Source organism: Girardinichthys multiradiatus, chromosome 5, assembly GCF_021462225.1.
Source record: "Girardinichthys multiradiatus isolate DD_20200921_A chromosome 5, DD_fGirMul_XY1, whole genome shotgun sequence".
Lineage (NCBI taxonomy): Eukaryota > Metazoa > Chordata > Actinopteri > Cyprinodontiformes > Goodeidae > Girardinichthys > Girardinichthys multiradiatus.
In genome coordinates, this window is record NC_061798.1 from 26,616,930 (window position 1) to 26,637,198 (window position 20,269).

General features: G+C 41.6%; 1 protein-coding gene across 6 annotated transcripts in view; it reads right to left on the minus strand.

The window, feature by feature from the left end:
- The window catches only part of htt (huntingtin), a 54,615-nt gene that overhangs the window by 4,318 nt on the left and 30,028 nt on the right, over positions 1-20,269 (minus strand). For 2 of the 6 annotated variants that reach the window (XM_047365182.1, XM_047365178.1), the window contains 27 exons: positions 19,930-20,189; positions 19,606-19,748; positions 19,265-19,493; positions 18,941-19,082; positions 18,379-18,558; positions 18,062-18,238; positions 17,817-17,893; positions 17,570-17,705; positions 17,317-17,439; positions 16,917-17,124; positions 16,157-16,302; positions 15,797-15,974; positions 15,611-15,709; positions 15,352-15,536; positions 15,138-15,264; positions 14,901-15,004; positions 13,587-13,741; positions 13,359-13,498; positions 13,198-13,280; positions 12,986-13,116; positions 12,619-12,751; positions 6,531-6,686; positions 6,261-6,451; positions 5,851-5,965; positions 2,589-2,802; positions 573-786; positions 215-377 (listed from right to left, as the gene is read on the minus strand). In XM_047365182.1, coding sequence (XP_047221138.1) covers positions 215-377; positions 573-786; positions 2,589-2,802; positions 5,851-5,965; positions 6,261-6,451; positions 6,531-6,686; positions 12,619-12,751; positions 12,986-13,116; positions 13,198-13,280; positions 13,359-13,498; positions 13,587-13,741; positions 14,901-15,004; positions 15,138-15,264; positions 15,352-15,536; positions 15,611-15,709; positions 15,797-15,974; positions 16,157-16,302; positions 16,917-17,124; positions 17,317-17,439; positions 17,570-17,705; positions 17,817-17,893; positions 18,062-18,238; positions 18,379-18,558; positions 18,941-19,082; positions 19,265-19,493; positions 19,606-19,748; positions 19,930-20,189 — 4,209 coding nt within the window. Of the gene's footprint in view, positions 1-214; positions 378-572; positions 787-2,588; positions 2,803-5,850; positions 5,966-6,260; positions 6,452-6,530; positions 6,687-12,618; positions 12,752-12,985; positions 13,117-13,197; positions 13,284-13,358; positions 13,499-13,586; positions 13,742-14,900; positions 15,005-15,137; positions 15,265-15,351; positions 15,537-15,610; positions 15,710-15,796; positions 15,975-16,156; positions 16,303-16,916; positions 17,125-17,316; positions 17,440-17,569; positions 17,706-17,816; positions 17,894-18,061; positions 18,239-18,378; positions 18,559-18,940; positions 19,083-19,264; positions 19,494-19,605; positions 19,749-19,929; positions 20,190-20,269 lie in introns of all 6 variants that reach the window. The other 4 variants (XM_047365179.1, XM_047365177.1, XM_047365181.1 and 1 more) reach the window with 3 other exon arrangements.

A 20,269-nucleotide genomic window follows, 5' to 3' on the forward strand; every position in this document is an offset into this window, starting at 1 on the left:
TAATATGTGTTAGAAATACCTTAAAACACTTAAAAGATACTGACCTAGAGCAGCTTATACTACCAAATCTTGAAAATTGGAAGTGGATTTAAATAAATTTCAATACGAAAATACCCTTTGACAAATATAATCTTGAAATGAATACTCCATTGGTAAACTGGAATTTGGTCTTATGTTTGATCTTATTTCTACGCCCTTATGACCCATTGCTGACCTTGTAGACAACAGTGGCCATGAATTGTGGGTATGGCTGCTGATTGGACAGGAACTCTCCAATGACTTTGTTCATGACGTCCTGCAGTGGGAAGAAGTCATCCAGGAACTGAGGCAGAATCCTCGACACAACCCGAGCCTCGCTGGGTAAACCCTTCCTGATCCTGCAGGAACACCAGATGAAAGGAAAATATATTAAAACATTTCAAATGTCTCCTCTGCCAAGAGATGTTTTGGCAGAGAAACGTCATTTTAACTAAGAAAATAGTTCTGAAAATGAAGATCAGAGTTGCAAATTAAGGCTTTTTATAAACGCTATATACGTACGGTACAATAAGTGGTAAATGAAAAAGCTTTACCTGTCGAAGAGCACAGAGACCCTCTCCATGGCAACAATGACCGACTCGCTGTCCGGGGCCTGTGGGTCAGAGTGAGCGGGGCGGCTGGCGGGGCTGGCTTTCTCCTTGCCTGAGGAGAAACCAACATGACCCGCCGTGACGCCAACCGCCTCCGCAACAGCACACTCAACCTGACCTCTAACCCCTGTCGCATCTGAACCCGACGCGAGCACCGCTGAGAGGGCGAGAGGGATGGGTGTCACCGGTTGAAACCGGGAGGGGGGACAGGTTAGAGTGAGGCTCGCAACCGTCATCACATGATTCAGAACGTTGAACACCAAAAACCAAAGTTGAATTTTTTTGAAGCAATGATATTGGAGAATTTTAGTAAGAAACTGCTGCTGAAATCTCAAAAGGTCTGGTTTCCATATAAGATACGCCCGACTTGAACATACAGTGCCTTGCTAAAGTATTACTGCCTCTTGGACCTTTATACATTTGGTGACATTATAACAATAACCTTTAATGTATTTTATTCAGATTTTATGTGACACACTAAATAGTGTGTTTTTGTGAGGTGGAAGGAAAAGGATGCATGGTTTGATTTATTTACAAATACAAATCTGAAAAGCCTTCAGCTCCCCTGAATCACAATTCTGTACAATCAGGATTCTCAGCAATTAAACAGGCAGGTCTTTTGGGGGCTGTCGCTACCAGCTTCTTCCCAATAACCTGCTTGAAACTTCTCCACAACTTCCATCTTGACTTGTGTGGGTCGTTCCTTGTTCTCCATGATGCTGTTTGTTCTCTAATAGTGTCCCAGAGCTTCATTTATGCTAAGCTTAATTTACACACGGGAACTTTTTACTAACTACGTACATTTTTAAGTCACTGGAATCAAATTATTACAAAAAAAAAAAAAAGAATGAGAAAACGACAAACCATTTGGAGAACAATGAATTATTTTCCTGTTGGACTATCACATAAAATCCTCATAAAAATATATTAAGTTTGTGGCTACTATGTTACAAAATGTAAATAAAGGTGAGTATGAATACTTTTGCAACATACTGTACAGCACAGAGAAACTACAGCTAAATTAAGTCTGAATTTGCGAGAGCGTAATCTCAGAATCTGAGGGCTTGCTCTGAGCAAGTAGAAATATTTGTGCCATTAGCACAAACATAATAGTAAAAAAGTTCTACGGTTAGTAGGGGCCGTTGTAGGGGTTAGAGGTAGGATATATCAGAGGTCCGATAACTAATACATGCAGGTGTAGCAACACAGTCTATGATGCGGAGGATGGTTATTATTGGTTAAAATCCTTTCTAATGGTTGAAATTATAAAAAAGATTGTGTATAACAGATAAAAGTATGAAAGTTGATAGTGAGAACATGTAGAGATGAATGGTAGAAGTGGTGCCAGGTTTATTGAAGCACATTTGTGAACCAGCTGAGGTCAACACTAAATAAATCTCAGGTGTAATCTCAATATGTGCTCCTCTGAAAGAGCTCATGTTGTGTTTATTTGCAGGTTTATAAACTAACATCTGCCTTTTTGTGCAGAATTAGGCTGAAATTACATCATTCTGAATATATTTTATAGTTTAATATTAGCTTGAAATAATCCATGTGTGTTTTTAATTACCTAATGAAAAGAAATGCTTTAGCCAGATGCTTCGCCATGAGCTCTTCTATCTGTAAGAACATCTGGAGCTACAAAGAGTGAAACCTCAGTGAAGCATTTTATTCCTACGCTGGATTACTGCCCTCTATGTTCATATATGCGACTCATTATTAGGCTGTAATGGAAAACCATGTGAAGCAGTGGAGGAACCTGCATGCAATTAGGCAGAGTTGAATCAGGGATGAATGCAGAGAGATTAAATGGGTGGCATAACCTCACTGTGGCGAAGCAGGAATGTATCAGAGGCTCATCAGTGCAGATGAGTAAGCCAACCAGCAGTAATGGTAGCACCGGTCATGATGTTGTACATGCAGGGCTTACGCTAGCGGTCATGTCAAAGCCTCGCTTACCAGTGTACATGCAGGTGAGCATGAGGCCCAGGGCAGCCATGGCTCGGTGAGGAGATGGCATGTTTACTCTGTCCACGCTGAGTTTGACCAAAGCTTCTCCATCGACGCGGGACAGCTGCTCCGACAGCAGGAGGCGCTCCAATCCGCGCAGAACGCAGTGATAGATGATGGAGGGGGTGGAGTCCTCGCTGGCTGACACCATCACACCACATAGCTACAGAGGACAGGAGCACGTTAAAGTGAAGTAGCTTCTTGTTCTTAAATGTATGTTTGAAGGGGGAGTGAAATGCTTTGTTTTGTGAGAGGAGACCATGATCTCCTTTGTAAACTGCTTGAACATGGAATAAAAGAACAGGAGGTAGAAGGAGCTGTAAAGGTATGTCCCATAACCTCTGAAATTCTTCACATTTTCTCACATAAACAGAAGCTGCACTGTATTTTATTTTTATTTTCTGTAATGGACCACCAACACAAAGTAGCACATCGTTGTAAGTGGCAGAAAACCTATACATGGTTTTAAAAGAGTTTTAGAAATAGAAGACTAAATCTTGTTGAGTACATCTGTATTAAGCCCTTCTGAGTCAGTACTTTGCAGCACCACCTTGCGCTGCACTGACATTTGCAAGTCTTTTGGGGAGATTTCTCAAGTCTCTTTAACCCTCTAACCGATTTTCTACCAGGATTGTCCTGTATTTACCTCCATCCATCTTACCATCATCTCTGACCAGCATGACGCTGCCACGATGTTTTACAGTGGCATAGTATGTTTAGCGATTGTTTTCTGCCACATGGTGCTTTGCATGTAGGCCGAAGATTTAAATTTTGGTCTCGTCTTACCAGAGCACGTTTTTCCTCATGTTCGCTTGTGTCCTCTGCAAGAATTATGGCAAGCTGGAAATGGGATAGCTTGTGGTTTTCTTCTCACCATTCTTTGATAAAAGCCAGAGTTGCGGATTGAGTGACTAAAAGCTGTCATGGCGACAGATCCTCCCAGATGAGCTGTTGATCTCGGCAGCTCCTCCAAAGTTACCATAGACTATTTCTCTAATTAATGCTTTCCTTGCCCAGCATGGTGATGTGCAGTGTTAGTTTTCATCCACAAATAGCTTTTTGTAGACCAATAAGTTCTACTTTAGTCTAATCTGACCAGAGCACCTTCTTCCATGTGCTTGGCCTCTTGGCTGCTTCCCCAATTCTTTAAATACTTTCCTAACCCACCTTTTCAGCTTAGGCAGACAGCCATGTCTTGTGTTGTGCCATACTCTTTCCGTTTTCATATGATGAACTGAACAGTACTCGGTGAGATTTTAAAAGCTTGGTATATTGTTTTATAAGCTGCTTTAAACTTCTCCACATCTGGGGCGTTGCGTGGTGTAGGCCATAGAGCGGACGCCTCCATATACAGAGGCTATAGTCCTCGACCCAGCCTTCCTGGGCTCGCTTAACGACCTTGAGATCTTTGCCGCATGTCTTCCTCCCTTTTCTCTCCACACAGTTCCCAGCAGACCCGGCTGGCCAAATATATCATCAATATGCAAAAGTGTGAATGAATGACACTTAGTAAGACATGATATCCATTTACTTGCAGCAACCAACAAGCTCTTTACCTGAATTGACAGTTATTTGAACAATTTGGTTGGCTCTCAGGCTATAACATTATTGTGACAAAGACTCAAATACTCTCATACAACTATAATCCGCCTAATAAAATAATATTCAAGTGTCCTATGATGGTGCAGGTCAAATCCCTTAATAATCTGGCGATTAATATATAATATAATATTATGCAACACAGCTCAAGGCAGTGAAACTGGTGCGATCCATCATATAAAAAGGCCCAGTGGAAAAGTATTGAGAAAAGAATATTTTCCTTTCAATATAAGTGGCTCTGGCTGACACTCGTATTCAGAGACATATAGATGAAGCTAAGAATCAATGGGTAGAATGGACTCGAAAAGTATGGAAAAATGTGGTGAAGGAATTCAAATTAAACAAAGACATCATAATATTCAAATGGGATGCTTTTGACTCTTTGATTTTCTACCAAACAAATATGACTCCCGTTTTAAGATCTGGGCGACAAAAGGATTAACCGTTTTATACATATTGTTTAAAAAGGATATATTGCTCAGCTTTGAGATACTTAAAAAGGGAATATTCCTTAGAGAATCAGGATTTTTACCGATACAGCTAAGACGTTATGTTGACCATAAAACGAGGGATCCGACTGTGATGAATCCTGGATTTGTGTGATTTTTTTAAACAAGCATATGACTGTAAGATTGGTAAAGGTGTTATTTCATCATTGTATAAATATTTGGTAAATGCTAAAATCTCAGTTAACACTTTACGTGAAGGCATTATGGGAGAAGGTGGGAGAGATATGCATTTCGGAAGAATGGACATCAGTCTGTAAAGCCCAATGGAAAGGAGCCAAATCATGACTTCATTACTCCAAGCCAGTAACAACACACTATGGTGGGGCGCCCCCTACCTGTTGGAGAAACTGCAAAAATCAGATGTATACCACAGGATTGGAAAATGAGGACATACACTTGTAAAATATGTTCTTGGTTGCAAGCAAGAGGACAATGACAAGCACATGGAGGAGAACACAGGAGAGGCCAAGGTTGGAGTGAGGTCACCATAAACATTTATAAAAATGGAGAAGGTAACAACTGTAGTAAATCACAAATTAGATTTGTTTGACTCATGCTGGAAAAAGTGGGTTCAGTACATAATACTCCAGAGGCCTAACATAACTTTGTAGTAAATGTAATAATATTCCAGATCACCCCCGAAGGTTTTGTTAAACAATTTTAGTTTTCTCACCGATGTGGAAATTTAAGTTGATGTAATTTCACATTATTTGCGTACAGTGAATGTGTAAATATTTGCTTGGCATGTGCCCATCAGTGACTTTATAAAAATAATGAATTATAAAAAAAAAACAATATCCTACAAAATATAACATCTAAGCAGCCCTTTGTGATACAGCACAGACTGAAATGGCAATGAAGATTGAGATTCAATATGTTGTGCAGCTCTAATTTATACTGAAATCATTAGGAGACAAAATGTGGAAAACTTCAAGGGGTATAAATACTTTCGTGTGAAAAATGTAAATTTATCCCACATTCGGGAAGCCGTTGAAATTTTAAGGCTGTACTAAAAAAAAAAAAAACTGTAATCAGCATAAAATGTGTATTTTTGTTTACATTGCGTAAAATATCACGCTTATTATGGATAGCTCTACTCTTACTTGTATAACTGCAGCCATAAAATCAGCTCCAACATCCAGAGGGTAGTTCTCCATCATGTAGAAGGCCACTGCACACATCACCAACACATGCTGCTGGTTATGCAGGTTCACACAGCTGCAGAACAGAGACACAAAGCAAGGAAACGCAAATTACAGCTGGTATGAGTGTAAAATGTCAATGGCAGCATCTTGAGGCAAAGAGAAACACAGCATTCTTGCTTCTATTACCTTATTAAATTGGATAAATAAAACTAATTGACTAATAGATCCTCTTATATTGCAGGGGGAGGAGGATTAACACGGTGACATTAAACACAGTGGTCCCCCGGGGGTCTTTCATCACTGCTTAAACTCATTAGAGATGAACTAAGGTCAGTGTCTGAGTGTTGAAGGAGGAGAATAATACTCACTGAGCAATAGCCCTGAGGTTTGATAGAAGGTACTCAGAGACTGTGGGGATGAGCTGTTTAGCCGTGTCATCTAGCAGGTCACACTCCAGCACATAGAGCACCCCGTGCAGAGCCCCCATGCGGCTGGGCAGGTGGGTGCTACGCAGGGTTGTCTCCAACAGGCGACACACAGGCTCGGCTATTACTTTATCCTAGAAGCGTTAATGCAGTTATTAGAATCAAGAAGTAGTCAGCAGTGGTTTACAAGGTCTCCTGTGATGTCTCACTCACCATGCCTAACACAGCTGCAGCCTTACAGATCGCGGGCACAAGGTACTGATTCAGGATCTCGTCTTCAGGAGGGTGAAGCTTCTGGAGTTCCAGCAGAGTGGAGAACATCATGTCAAACTGGTTCCTCTCTGTGAACAGGTCCGATACCGCCAGCAGCTGCAGAGCAAGGCGCGACCGATTAAAGCAGAGCCTTAATAAGCAACAGGAGCATCTCAGTAAATTAAAATTTAAAAGAAAGGCTGGTTTACTCAGAAATTTAATGCAAAAACTGAAACTCAGATTATATAGATTCATTACACAAAGAGAGATATACTTCAGGCATTTCTTGATAATGATGGCTTATAGCTATCAAAGACCAGAAATTCTGCTTTTTATTACAGTAACATCAGTCATCTGAAAAGTATGTCCATATCCTGCAGAGCATACAGGTCCTTCTCAAAATATTAGCATATTGTGATAAAGTTCATTATTTTCCATAATGTAATGATGAAAATTTAACATTCATATATTTTAGATTCATTGCACACTAACTGAAATATTTAAGGTCTTTTATTGTCTTAATATGGATGATTTTGGCATACAGCTCATGAAAACCCAAAATTCCTATCTCACAAAATTAGCATATCATTAAAAGTGTCTCTAAACGAGCTATGAACCTAATCATCTGAATCAACGAGTTAACTCTAAACACCTGCAAAAGATTCCTGAGGCCTTTAAAACTCCCAGCCTGGTTCATCACTCAAAACCCCAATCATGGGTAAGACTGCCGACCTGACTGCTGTCCAGAAGGCCACTATTGACACCCTCAAGCAAGAGGGTAAGACACAGAAAGACATTTCTGAATGAATAGGCTGTTCCCAGAGTGCTGTATCAAGGCACCTCAGTGGGAAGTCTGTGGGAAGGAAAAAGTGTGGCAGAAAACGCTGCACAACGAGAAGAGGTGACTGGACCCTGAGGAAGATTGTGGAGAAGGGCCGATTCCAGACCTTGGGGGACCTGCGGAAGCAGTGGACTGAGTCTGGAGTAGAAACATCCAGACCCACCGTGCACAGGCGTGTGCAGGAAATGGGCTACAGGTGCCGCATTCCCCAGGTCAAGCCACTTTTGAACCAGAAACAGCAGCAGAAGCGCCTAACCTGGGCTACAGAGAAGCAGCACTGGACTGTTGCTCAGTGGTCCAAAGTACTTTTTTCGGATGAAAGCAAATTCTGCATGTCATTCGGAAATCAAGGTGCCAGAGTCTGGAGGAAGACTGGGGAGAAGGAAATGCCAAAATGCCAGAAGTCCAGTGTCAAGTACCCACAGTCAGTGATGGTCTGGGGTGCCGTGTCAGCTGCTGGTGTTGGTCCACTGTGTTTTATCAAGGGCAGGGTCAATGCAGCTAGCTATCAGGAGATTTTGGAGCACTTCATGCTTCCATCTGCTGAAAAGCTTTATGGAGATGAAGATTTCATTTTTCAGCACGACCTGGCACCTGCTCACAGTGCCAAAACCACTGGTAAATGGTTTACTGACCATGGTATCACTGTGCTCAATTGGCCTGCCAACTCTCCTGACCTGAACCCCATAGAGAATCTGTGGGATATTGTGAAGAGAACGTTGAGAGACTCAAGACCCAACACTCTGGATGAGCTAAAGGCCGCTATCGAAGCATCCTGGGCCTCCATAAGACCTCAGCAGTGCCACAGGCTGATTGCCTCCATGCCACGCCGCATTGAAGCAGTCATTTCTGCAAAAGGTTCCCGACCAAGTATTGAGTGCATAACTGTACATGATTATTTGAAGATTGATGTTTTTTGTATTAAAAACACTTTTCTTTTATTGGTCGGATGAAATATGCTAATTTTGTGAGATAGGAATTTTGGGTTTTCATGAGCTGTATGCCACAATCATCCGTATTAAGACAATAAAAGACCTGAAATATTTCAGTTAGTGTGCAATGAATCTAAAATATATGAATGTTAAATTTTCATCATGACATTATGGAAAATAATGAACTTTATCACAATATGCTAATAATTTGAGAAGGACCTGTACAAACTTAATACAAGAATGGGGTCACTCTTGCATGAACTGTGGAATGGCGTTGAGGTGTAGCACGGTTTTAGTACCTTTGGCAATGTGGGCAGGTGCCAAGTCCTGCTGGAAAAAGAAATCAGCATCTCCAGCAATAGGAGGCATGATGTGCTCTAACATTTCCAGACTGTGGACTTGAAAAAACACAGAAGACCAACAGTCGCAGATTATATGAATCCCTAAATAATCACCGACTGTGGAAACTGGACCTCAAGGAGCTCGGACTCCACTGTGTCTCCACTCTTCTCCCAGAGTCTGGGACCTTGATTTTCAAGTGAAATGCAGTATTTATTTTAGGGCTGGACAGTAATTCAATATCAATATATATTCCGATACGAGTTTTATTATATATATATATATATATATATATATATATACATAGGGGTTGGACAATGAAACTGAAACACCTGTCATTTTAGTGTGGGAGGTTTCATGGCTAAATTGGACCAGCCTGGTAGCCAGTCTTCATTGATTGCACATTGCACCAGTAAGAGCAGAGTGTGAAGGTTCAATTAGCAGGGTAAGAGCACAGTTTTGCTCCAAATATTGAAATGCACACAACATTATGGGTGGCATACCAGAGTTCAAAAGAGGACAAATTGTTGGTGCACGTCTTGCTGGCGCATCTGTGACCAAGACAGCAAGTCTTTGTGATGTATCAAGAGCCACGGTATCCAGGATAATGTCAGCATACCACCAAGAAGGACGAACCACATCCAACAGGATTAACTGTGGATGCAAGAGGAAGCTGTCTGAAAGGGATGTTCGGGTGCTAACCTGGATTGTATCCAAAAAGCATAAAACCACGGCTGCCCAAATCACGGCAGAATTAAATGTGCACCTCAACTCTCCTGTTTCCACCAGAACTGTCCATCAGGAGCTCCACAGGGTCAATATACACGGCCGGGCTGCTATAGCCAAACCTTTGGTCACTCATGCCAATGCCAAACGTCGGTTTCAATGGCTGCAAGGAGCTGCAAATCTTGGGCTGTGGACAATGTGAAACATGTATTGTTCTCTGATGAGTTCACCTTTACTATTTTCCCCACATCCGGGAGAGTTACGGTGTGGAGAAGCCCCAAAGAAGCATACCACCCAGACTGTTGGATGCCCAGAGTGAAGCATCGGGGTGAATCAGTGATGGTTTGGGCTGCCATATCATGGCATTCCTTTGGCCCAATACTGGTGCTAGATGGGCGCGTCACTGCCAAGGACTACCGAACCATTCTTGAGGACCATGTGCATCCAATGGTTCAAACATTGTATCCTGAAGGCGGTGCCGTGTATCAGGATGACAATGCACCAATACACACAGCAAGACTGGTGAAAGATTGGTTTGATGAATATGAAAGTGAAGTTGAACATCTCCCATGGTCTGCACAGTCACCAGATCTAAATATTATTGAGCCACTTTGGGGTGTTTTGGAGGAACGAGTCAGGAAACGTTTTCCTCCACCAGTATCACGTAGTGACCTGGCCACTATCCTGCAAGAAGAATGGCTTAAAATCCCTCTGACCACTGTGCAGGACTTGTATATGTCATTCCCAAGACGAATTGATGCTGTATTGGCTGCAAAAGGAGGCCATACATCATACTAATAAATTATTGTGGTCTAAAACCAGGTGTTTCAGTTTCATTGTCCAACCCCTGTAGTTGTTAAATGACATTTAATAAGGAAGTAATTAAGCATGTGTTATACTGTGCATTTAAAGCTGTACACTCATTACAATGTAGCAAATGTGTCATTTATTCAGTGTAGTCACATGAAAAGATATAATTAAATATTTACAAACATGCGAGGGGTGTACTCACCTTTATGAGTTATTGTACCGTAACTTAATACTTAGTTAGCCTAAAATTTGATTAGGTGATTTCATTTAACTTAAGTCATTTTATAGGCTATTCATTTAGGCATTCATATTTATATGGATTATACATACAGCCATTCTCTCATTTAAATTTAAAGGTGTTTTACTGGTGTGGGAACAGATGTTTAATTTCCAAAATCTGATCAAATTAATCAAAAATACTTAAGCAGGAGAACTGTGATTTTTCTATATGAATAAATTATTTTTTTGTTAAAATATAAATAAAAATGAGAGCGGTATATTGCAAGAATTTTTCTTAACCAAGACAAGCAAGTGGACAGAGCAGTTGGGGTCTAAAGAGATGGTGGCTGCCTTCTCCTACTCTTGGAAAAAGAAACGGGACCTTCAAGCTGCTCAGGAAGAGTTTCACTTGCCAAAGCACAAGCTTATTAGTGAAACACCAACAAGATGGGGGTCCGTGTCATTCTCAAACCAGATTCATCTCTTCAACACCTCCATCTGAAGGAACCAATAACAAAGTACAAGGATCTAGCCATGGATGATCAACTTGATATGGCATGCCTTGTTGACCCAAGATTCAAGCTTCAGTACACTTAGGAGGAGAAGAGAGAGTACATCAAACAGAGGGCTGTGTTGGAGTTGATGAAGGGAGAGAGAGCTGCTATGGTAAGAGAAGAGGAGTTCAGAGAAGAAACCATTGGAGATGCTTCTGCAGCAGGGCCACCAGCCAAGAAAACGAAGAGGTCTCTAGGTAGCTTTTTTTTTTTCCAGGCCAACCACAGAAGGCTGAGTGCACGGCAGGCAGCTAAGAGGGAGCTCGGCAACCAACCTTTTGTCTCCAGGTGCTGACGATGACTCAAATCCACTGGATTGATGGAAGGTCTATCAAAAGAGCTTCCCCACAGTAAGCCAAGTGGCAAAACCTTACTTGTGCATTCAGGTCAACATTGTCTCTCAGCAACATTTGTGTTAATTGTTGCTCACTCTTTTTTTCTGTTTCTTGCAGCAATTCAGAGCAATGTTGTTATTTCTTTAGTGAGGCTCAAGCGCCTTTAAGTCTGTAAGACTGACATAATAAACTTCAGTTGAACTTTAAAGTTAGAGCTAATAAACTCACGAAAGTTGAGAGTTTTATGTTTATATGACGGTGATTTCAAACGCCTTTGTTTGAATGCTAAATACAAGTAAAAGGTGAAAATTCATCTATATGTACAGTTTTTGTTTCTAAAATGTTATATTGGAGGAGGTTTATTAACCTGGCAAAATAACTTTCAGAGGTTTGTACAGGCATCTGTTGTGGGCATTCTTAGCAGTTTTTCTGAGGCTTTTATATTGTTATAGATTGATATTAATATTGGAACTATATCATATCGACCAAATTAGGAAATATATTTTTATATAAGTTTTGGCCAAATCGTCCAGCCCTAATTCATCTAATTAGGGGCCTTTAGACTGCTGAGCAAAAATCCAGTCCTGTTTCTCCTTGGCTTATGTAAGAGGCTTTTGACATTGGCTCTGGTTCAGGGTTGGTTTAAACACAAGGAGTGAATCAGTTGTAGATCGTGCATATATATTGTGTGTGTGTGATGGCCCCTGAAGCTCTGACTCCAGCCACAGCTCACAACTTATGAATCTTCCTCAAACTCTTGAGTTGTGTCTGGTTCACAATCCTTTTAAGGCTGGGGTTATCTCTATCACTTGTGTACTTTTTCCTCCCTTTTTCTTTCCATATAACTTTCCACTAATATGCTTGGAGACACAGCTCTGAACAGTCACCTTTTTCAGCAGTGACATTTTGTGCTTCACCCGTCTTGCCCATCTGTTTTTATTGTTCCTTTACTAATATAACACTCTGACAAACCTCAAGTCTGAACTTTGGGTTTTCATTACCTGTGAGTCATCAACCCCAAAATAACAAAACCAAGCGCTTCAAACATTTTACTCTGTGTGTAATCAGGCTATATAAGAGTTTCAGTCTTTGATTGAAATAACTGAAATCAATTTTAGTTTTTCTAATTTGCTGATAAACCTTTTTCCCCACAGCAGGCTTTTGCTTTCGACCAACAACAAAAATGGCTACGTAAGAGATTGAAATGAGAAACAGTAGACTGTTCTTTAAGTCAGGTGAACAGATCTTTAGCCAAGCTGGTGAGAAGATATCTACTGGTGGGTTCCAGCTTACCGATCGGACCACCTCACTGATGAGGATGGTCGGCGTCCTCCTGTTACTGGGAGAGCCTGGGATTAGCCATTGGCTGTAGAGCTCGAGGAGGAACTGAGAACATGAATGAATATCCACACCTGCACGGTGCTTCCTGAAAGCACAAAATACAAGTTCAGAGTGTGGATGGATCCCTGGAGAAGGAATCATTCCCTGAGTTTAGGAAACCTAATCTGTCTTCTCTGGACAATAATCAATCAAAATAGAAAAACTGCTAAAAAGAGACAGTAAAGATCACTCAGTAATGATTATTGTTGTAGTAACATTCAGGCCTTGGCAAACACTGATGTACTTGCAGATTGGTGTGAGTAACTGTGTGCTCTCTGACCTTGAATTTATAGGCGATAAAGGTGGGGAGGCAGGTGCTGGAGTGTCTGTTTCATCTTCTTCATCCTCACCCCATTCTTCTTCCCTAAGAGGAGTGATGTTATTACCCAACCAGACTGAATGGATGGAGACCTGGTGAGACATATGCCAAATCAAACAAGCATTAGTAACGTCTCCCTCAGGCATTACAGTCTAACTATTTCTTTCTCATACCTGCCCCAGTTTGTAATCCATGTTGCCCAGCTCCCTCTCAGTGTTGATCTGGAGCAGCAGCTTCTCATGGCTGATTAGCGTACCTGCTGGAAGAAATGAGGTCCGAAAAGTATTCTGCCATTTTATACCGAAGGACAGACCTGGTCCTGAAGTTGGGTTACCTGCAGAGGCTGCTGACAGCGAGGGTACTGGGTCCCAGGCGTGGTACGGGTGGTGTGTACTGACGTTGTCCCTCTTTGAAACAAGAGCCTGAATCTCTCGCTCCACTTCACCTCGAATTACAGCGAGTTTCCTTCCAAACCTGGACACAGAAAACCTCATCCGTATTCTGTCCGATTTTAAGGCTCCCTCTTCATAGACAGATTTAAAAAAAAACACTGCATAGCTACCGTGTTTCCAGAGCTTTAAGGCTTTTGTTTCGGGGTTGCTGTTCCAGACAGCTGACTGCAGGGTTGCCAGCAGTGGGCAGGGTCATGGCACTCAGCACCAGGCTGGTGATAGCCTGCACTGCTAACACGTTTAACTGGGTACGCTCCAGGTCCTCCTAGAAAAGAGTGACAGGTGGTATTAAAGACAAATGTGTCGTTAAAAATGGTATTTAGAGAGATCTGTCACAACTTATTGGAGTACATCTCACTCTGGAACTATGAAATGAACACAGACCATTTTCTACTTGCCCAAGTATTAACATTTCTCAAACTCTATCTCGTTTCGGTCATATTACAACAACTTGAGAGTTCTTTCTGGGGTTTTATGTGATTGACCAACAAAAGGATATGATATATGGTATCAAATCATTTTGACAAATAAAACTCTGAATACCCATTTACTCTGAAACCCCTAGATACAATCCAGAGTTAACAACTTTCAACCATTAATTAGTATGTAGAGAACTGTGTGTAACCTAATCTCTGTATAAATCAGGGTTATGGCAGAAATGATACCCTAAGCTCTCACACGAGGAGTCTTATGGTAACTCTACAGGAGCTGCAGAGGTTCATCGCTCATTTTTGGCCACTCTGTCACAACAGTTTACCCCACAAATCTGGCATTTGTGAAGGAAGAGCAAGAAGGACGGCACTGCTGAGTTTGCCACAGGCGATCTAGGTAACGAGACAACAATGTCGAAGAGTCTTCTTCTGCATGTTTCAACTTAACTTTTTGGCCTACCTCTAAAAGGAAAACCAACACCACGTTTCACTTATGCCCACCAAGAAACATGGAGATGGCAGAATCATGCTGTGGGGATTCTTTTCTTAAGCAGGGACAGGAAACCTGGTCAGATTTTAAGTGAAGATGGATTTAGCTAAATACGAGGCAATCCTGAAAAAGAGTTGGGTCTGGGTCGTTGGCTCACCTTCCATCATCACAATTACCCTAACATACAGCCAGAACTAAAATGGAGTATACTGGATCAAAGCATATCCATGTGATAGAATGACCTAGTCAAAGTTCAGACCGAAATTCAATTGAGAATTGGCAAAACTAATGGTTATAGACGCTCTCCATTCAATCCAACTGAGCTGGAGCTATTTGAGAATAAGTCTGTGTGGCAAAAACGTCTCCCAAAAGAGTTGCAGCAAAAGTTGGTTATGCAAAGTATTGACTTAGCAGGGCTGTATACTGTATCTTTCAGATGTTTTTTTTATTGAATTAAAAACAATGCATCAATTTTCTTGAGGAGTTTACAAGGTTATGTGTACCTCTTGTTGCGTCTCTTCTTCTTGGTCCATTGTGATTGGTTGGGTGACCAGCACCCCCAGCAGAGTGGCCCACGTCTCCTCAAACTGAGTCCTGCTGCTCCACCCTAAAAACAGTTAATTGCAAAACGGCTCACATTAGGATCAAATCTACCTTAAATGTTATTTAAGAAAGAAAAAATAAAAAAGGAGTCATTATTGTGTTGAAATGATATGTATTGTGCATATGTATATCTGTACCCAACGTGTTGATGCGGTAAAGGAATTCCCTAAAGACATCCTTTTCCTGCAGGAAGTCAACAGGGATCTCAGGCAGGGTGGTGCCGAATTCTCCACCTGGCTGAGGGGACCAGCCCAGTTTCCAGACCTGAACACGTGGACACATTATTTAAAGAAAACGTGCCGATCCAGGTATGCATCTGAACTGCAAGCACCATTTCCTTTAAACACTAACCAGTGGAGGTACTCTTGTGTAGCTGTTGACCAGAGGCAGACGTGAAATACTGACGATGATGTTTCGCAACGTTGGCGTGAGGAAAATGGGAAACGCAGCGTTTCTTGGGTGTCCCAAGCAGAGGATGCTCTGCAGTCCTTCCACCAGCTCTGCCATGATCTCACATGCTTGCCACTCACACTTGTCTGTAACAAACAAAATGTCACTCAGAAGAACCAGAAAACAAAGACAAAATTTATTACAACAACAAAATTCTTACTGTCAAGATGGGCTGAGTCCAGCTGATCTTCACCGTCTCCTTCTCTTAAAGCCTTTTTCTTCTCTGGATGCAGCAGCCGGTCGCCAGGATGCACGGCCACTAGGAGGCAAAGGCAAAAATGGACAAACTTAAAATATAAAGACCATGGCAGAATTTCACCGGGCTTGCCAGTGTAGTTTTAATTACCAGCAGCAATGATGAGGCGTAGGCAGTAGATGAGGGAGCAGGTGTATGTCTTGTACTCAAAGGTAGAGAGCTTGTTCCACACACTGGGTTGCTGCAGGGCCAGGCACAGGCAACAGAGAGCCCACTGCAGGTCCACACTCAGGGGCAATCGGTTCTGAAGCAGCCGCCAAACAACCACCTGGACAAAGAGGTTCACACACAAATTTATAAAATGAAAAGATCAGCTTTTTTAAATATAACATTATGAAAACTAATTTATCCTGGTGAAACAATGTCTGATAACCTTGACGAAACCTGTCTGCAAACCAAGGTGGCCGTCGAGGTTTTCAAAACATGTTTGTTGTTGTTTGTTTTTTTTACCTCCGCAGCCATGCAGGTGAAAGAGGTGATGAGGTGCTCCTTGTCAGATGGAATATGTAGCGATGAAGGAAGCTGATTCACACTCAGCATATACTGGGACAAAGCTCTGCACAAGGCCAAAACCCTGGGGTAAAAACCTGGCTCATCTGAAGAAAAATGCAATGTACAAACAAAAAAAACTTCAGAGAAAAGGACAATTTTTTTGTTTTTTTTTATGTTACAATACAACAGAAAATAACAAATATTAAGTACATTAAATACTGTTCTTCCATATCAATAAAAGTATCAATAGAAGTATTACATCATCATCATAATAACATTATCATATTTAATGACTATCACTATCATTATTATCACAAGTATTATTATTAGTATTAATATTCTTCTTATTATTATTATAATAGTAGTAACCTTATTAATAGTTTCCTTTTATAACAATTTTCTACTATGGTTAATATTGTAATTATCATTACCTTTATCATTTTTATGTGACTATAATCATTAGTATGATAATTATCATTGCTAACATCCCTCTCATCAGTATTATTACTAACATCACTATCAGTATTGTTATTATCTCTATCATTATAATCATCACTATCATTACTCATAAAGATCATCACCATTATTATCAGCACTATCACAACTATCATCGCTTTCAATACTATCAGTATCATAACCGGTATTATTAACATAACCATCAATAGAAACCCAGTATTATATTCTTATTATAAATGTTAAGCCTTCTCCCAAGTCTCACCGTACACGTCACCCAGTTGGTTCCAGTATGGCTGGGGTTGAGGTGGTGGCAGGAAGGACTGGTGTGGGACAGGAAGTGACCCAGTAACTTCTGCTAGCTGCTCAAGGGTCACCTGCAAGGCCGTCTCCAGCAAGAGAGACCCCTGACCCCGGGTCAACCTCCGCACCCCCAAACTCAGGGATGGACACAACAGGCTGAGATTAAAATCCTGGACAAACAAAACAAAAACCACAGCTTGAATGTTAAATTTAAAATTAAGTTAAATTCATCTCTGTTTTAGCATATTAGTATATGTGTGAATGTGAAAATTAATCATTGCAGCTATGAGCCATATTCATATTCTAAATTGGAACTGGGTGTTTTAAGCAGGTGCTTTGTGTAAACATGAGCGTTTTGTTACCTTGCAGCTCATGACACTCAACAGATCAGCAGCAGGTAATTTAGTGAGAAGTTCTGTTGTCTCCAGCAATGAAACATCTCCACGAAGACAGCACTGGGACTTGACCAGAGCAACATACCACTCCTAGAAAAAAGGGAACATATTCAACCAGATTTACGCTTTTTTTATTCACTCAAATGGGACCTCAGAGATGTTCCTAAAAGTCATGATGCATTCAAGTACTTTCTAATACATGTTTATCACAATTCATTACCTTCTCAGGAACAACCTTTTCAGGGGCTATGGGTGGATCCCCATCCAGCGGGTGGGAGGTAACCGGAGGTTTTGGGCTGCTGCTGTCAGCAATGGTGGCTCTGAACCTGTCCAGCAGGGAGTAGAACCTCTGATGCCTGCCGCAGGTAAACAGAGGAGACAAAATTATTATTGTATCCTCATCTGTGCAACGTAACAGCATGATTCAGCTGAGGAAGAACCCGAATCTAGAAAGTCTGAAAGAATACCTTAGAGCTAATCCACTGGTCTGCAGGTATTCCTGAATTCTCTCCAGTTCCTCCACAGGCAGCTGGGCTATGCTGTTCTGCAGTGGTGCATTTACGGAGGCAATGAGGCAAAACTGCTACATTTCAACATTTTTTTATGAAAAAAAGAGTTTTCCTGCAGCCTTTACAGCACATTAACATCTTGGTATGTTATTTTACACTTTCATGTATTCACGTAACACATTTCACACAGCTCTGAAATTTACCTGCAGCGTCTCAGCCAGCAACATCTCTACTCTGCGGCACGCCAGCGTGTCCACCATGCGAGCTAAAACCTTGAATGGAGTATTGAGCAACTTGTCCACATAAAGCATGAGAAGAGAGCCAGACTGGCTCAGGTGGATGCCTTCCAAACACTGCAAAGTCTTCTTCAATATGGTGGGCTACACATTTCAGAGGGAAATAAATGGGGAGAAATGAAAAGTTTAGGAGGTAAGACATGAGATCCGGTGACAACAGGACTGGGGGTTAATAGGAAGTAGTAAATTAAAATTGTAAAGACATCAAGCAGATTTTATCTTACAGTAGTGAGGTTGTCACATCGAGACTGGATCGCCTGAATGAAGAGACCGCTGGCAGCAGAGTTGCGGTGGACAGCGCTGATGAAATCTTGTACTGGAGGCTCATGGGAAAGGCTGATGAGGTCGCGCACATGGTTGACGATTAGCCAGGTCAAATGCTCCGAATCATGGAGATTCTGACACTGAAATGTAACAAAATTTACAAAGTGGTTCTTATGGGATCTTTAGCGGTGCACAGTGAAGAGATCTGCTGTTTGAAGCGTGCATCTGAGTCTCATCTTTGCAGTTATATTGCATCTTTGTTCAGGGATCCTACACATTTTCCATATGAAAGTTCCATACTTTCCCTGCTATCAATCAATCGATCGATCTATCATGGAGGGATGGATGGAATTCCATGTCTCTGGTGTGCATAGAAACCCTGTTGTATTTGTTTGTCAGAAGTACAGTTCTAAAATATGAATTTAATCAGCATAAACAGTATTGTCTCAGCATTTCAGATCCACTTAAGCAGTATGAGTTTAGAATTGAGTCCAAACTAGTAATAGTGCTAGTTATTCTCACCACATAGTCGCAGAAGAGAATTAGGGCTCCCCTGCGTACAATCTCCCTGTTGACCATTGCTAGCCGGGACTCTAGCTTTTCTTCTTCTCCTTCCCCAGAGGAGTGTGGACTTAGCAGCTTAGTGCATGAGAGGCTATGCCCCCTGGCAGGAAAGAGGAAAAAAGGGACAGGAAGAGGCTTGATGTAAGTGTATCTTTCAATACATTCACACAATTATCCATAGGACAACTCCATAGGTGTTTATCAGTTTTGTTTTGTCTGTTTACAGAAACTTTCTGTGACAGAATTATGTAAATTAAAGGATACCATCTAGTTTCTTCTCACCTGGGTGTCTGATGAACTTCAGCCCACCATGAATAGTTGGTGTAGTTGATTATGAGGAGGACCTGGCACCACAGCAGCACTAAAGGCGGGTGGGTGGTGACGAGACTCTGCACCATGTTATTGAGTCCTTCCAAAGGGTAGTAGAGACCGGGCTCCGGACTCACCTGTCCACTGCCGCTCTCGCCCTTCAGGAGCCGACTGGCAGCAGCCGTGATCCTGCGAAACATTCCTGTCAACACAAATGTTCAATTGTACCTATTTAAATTTTATTGTAAAACATTAGAAACGTATGTTTTAAGTTGCAAAATTTCGGACGTGAAACTTAAGGGACATGTGCTCACCGCTTTTAAAGACGTGTATTAGACACATGAGCAATGTGCCAAGCTGCTGGCAGTAAAAGGTGTGCTGTTGCTCCGTAATGTCCACCTTAACCCGTCTGCTAGAAATGTCATCGAGTAACACTCCAACTAGCTGTAGGAGGAACCTAGAGGGATTAAAGAGAGAAAAAAATATATTCTTTACCATTTTACTCATCAAAAAAAAAAAAACAGCTACTCAGGTTACATTTTGAAAACAACAACAGTTTCATAGAGCTTAAAACGTCTGAAGCAATTCCCCGTCTTTTATGTACTTCTGCATATTTTTTAGTCAAATGAGACACCCACCTTGCAAAGGTTTCTTCAGGCGGAACCTTCTGCGCATCTCCGTTAGTTTCCTGGTTGCAACTCGTGTCGGAAGCAGGAAGGTCAATGGGAGAGGGGCTCTGTTGATGCAGGCGGCGAATCGTGTAGCAGGAGAGGAGGTGTGGGGAGAGAGACAGCTCGTGGACCCGAGACAGGACAATGTCCTCAGTGGACTGGGACACTAGTACTCTAAGTATTGCCAGGATGCCAGACACCCACAGCTGGACTGTAGTGACAGATGCCTAGAGGTGCGGACATATTTTAAAAAAACTGTTATTTTATAAATCAATGGAGAAACTGTAGATCTGTTATTGAAGCACAA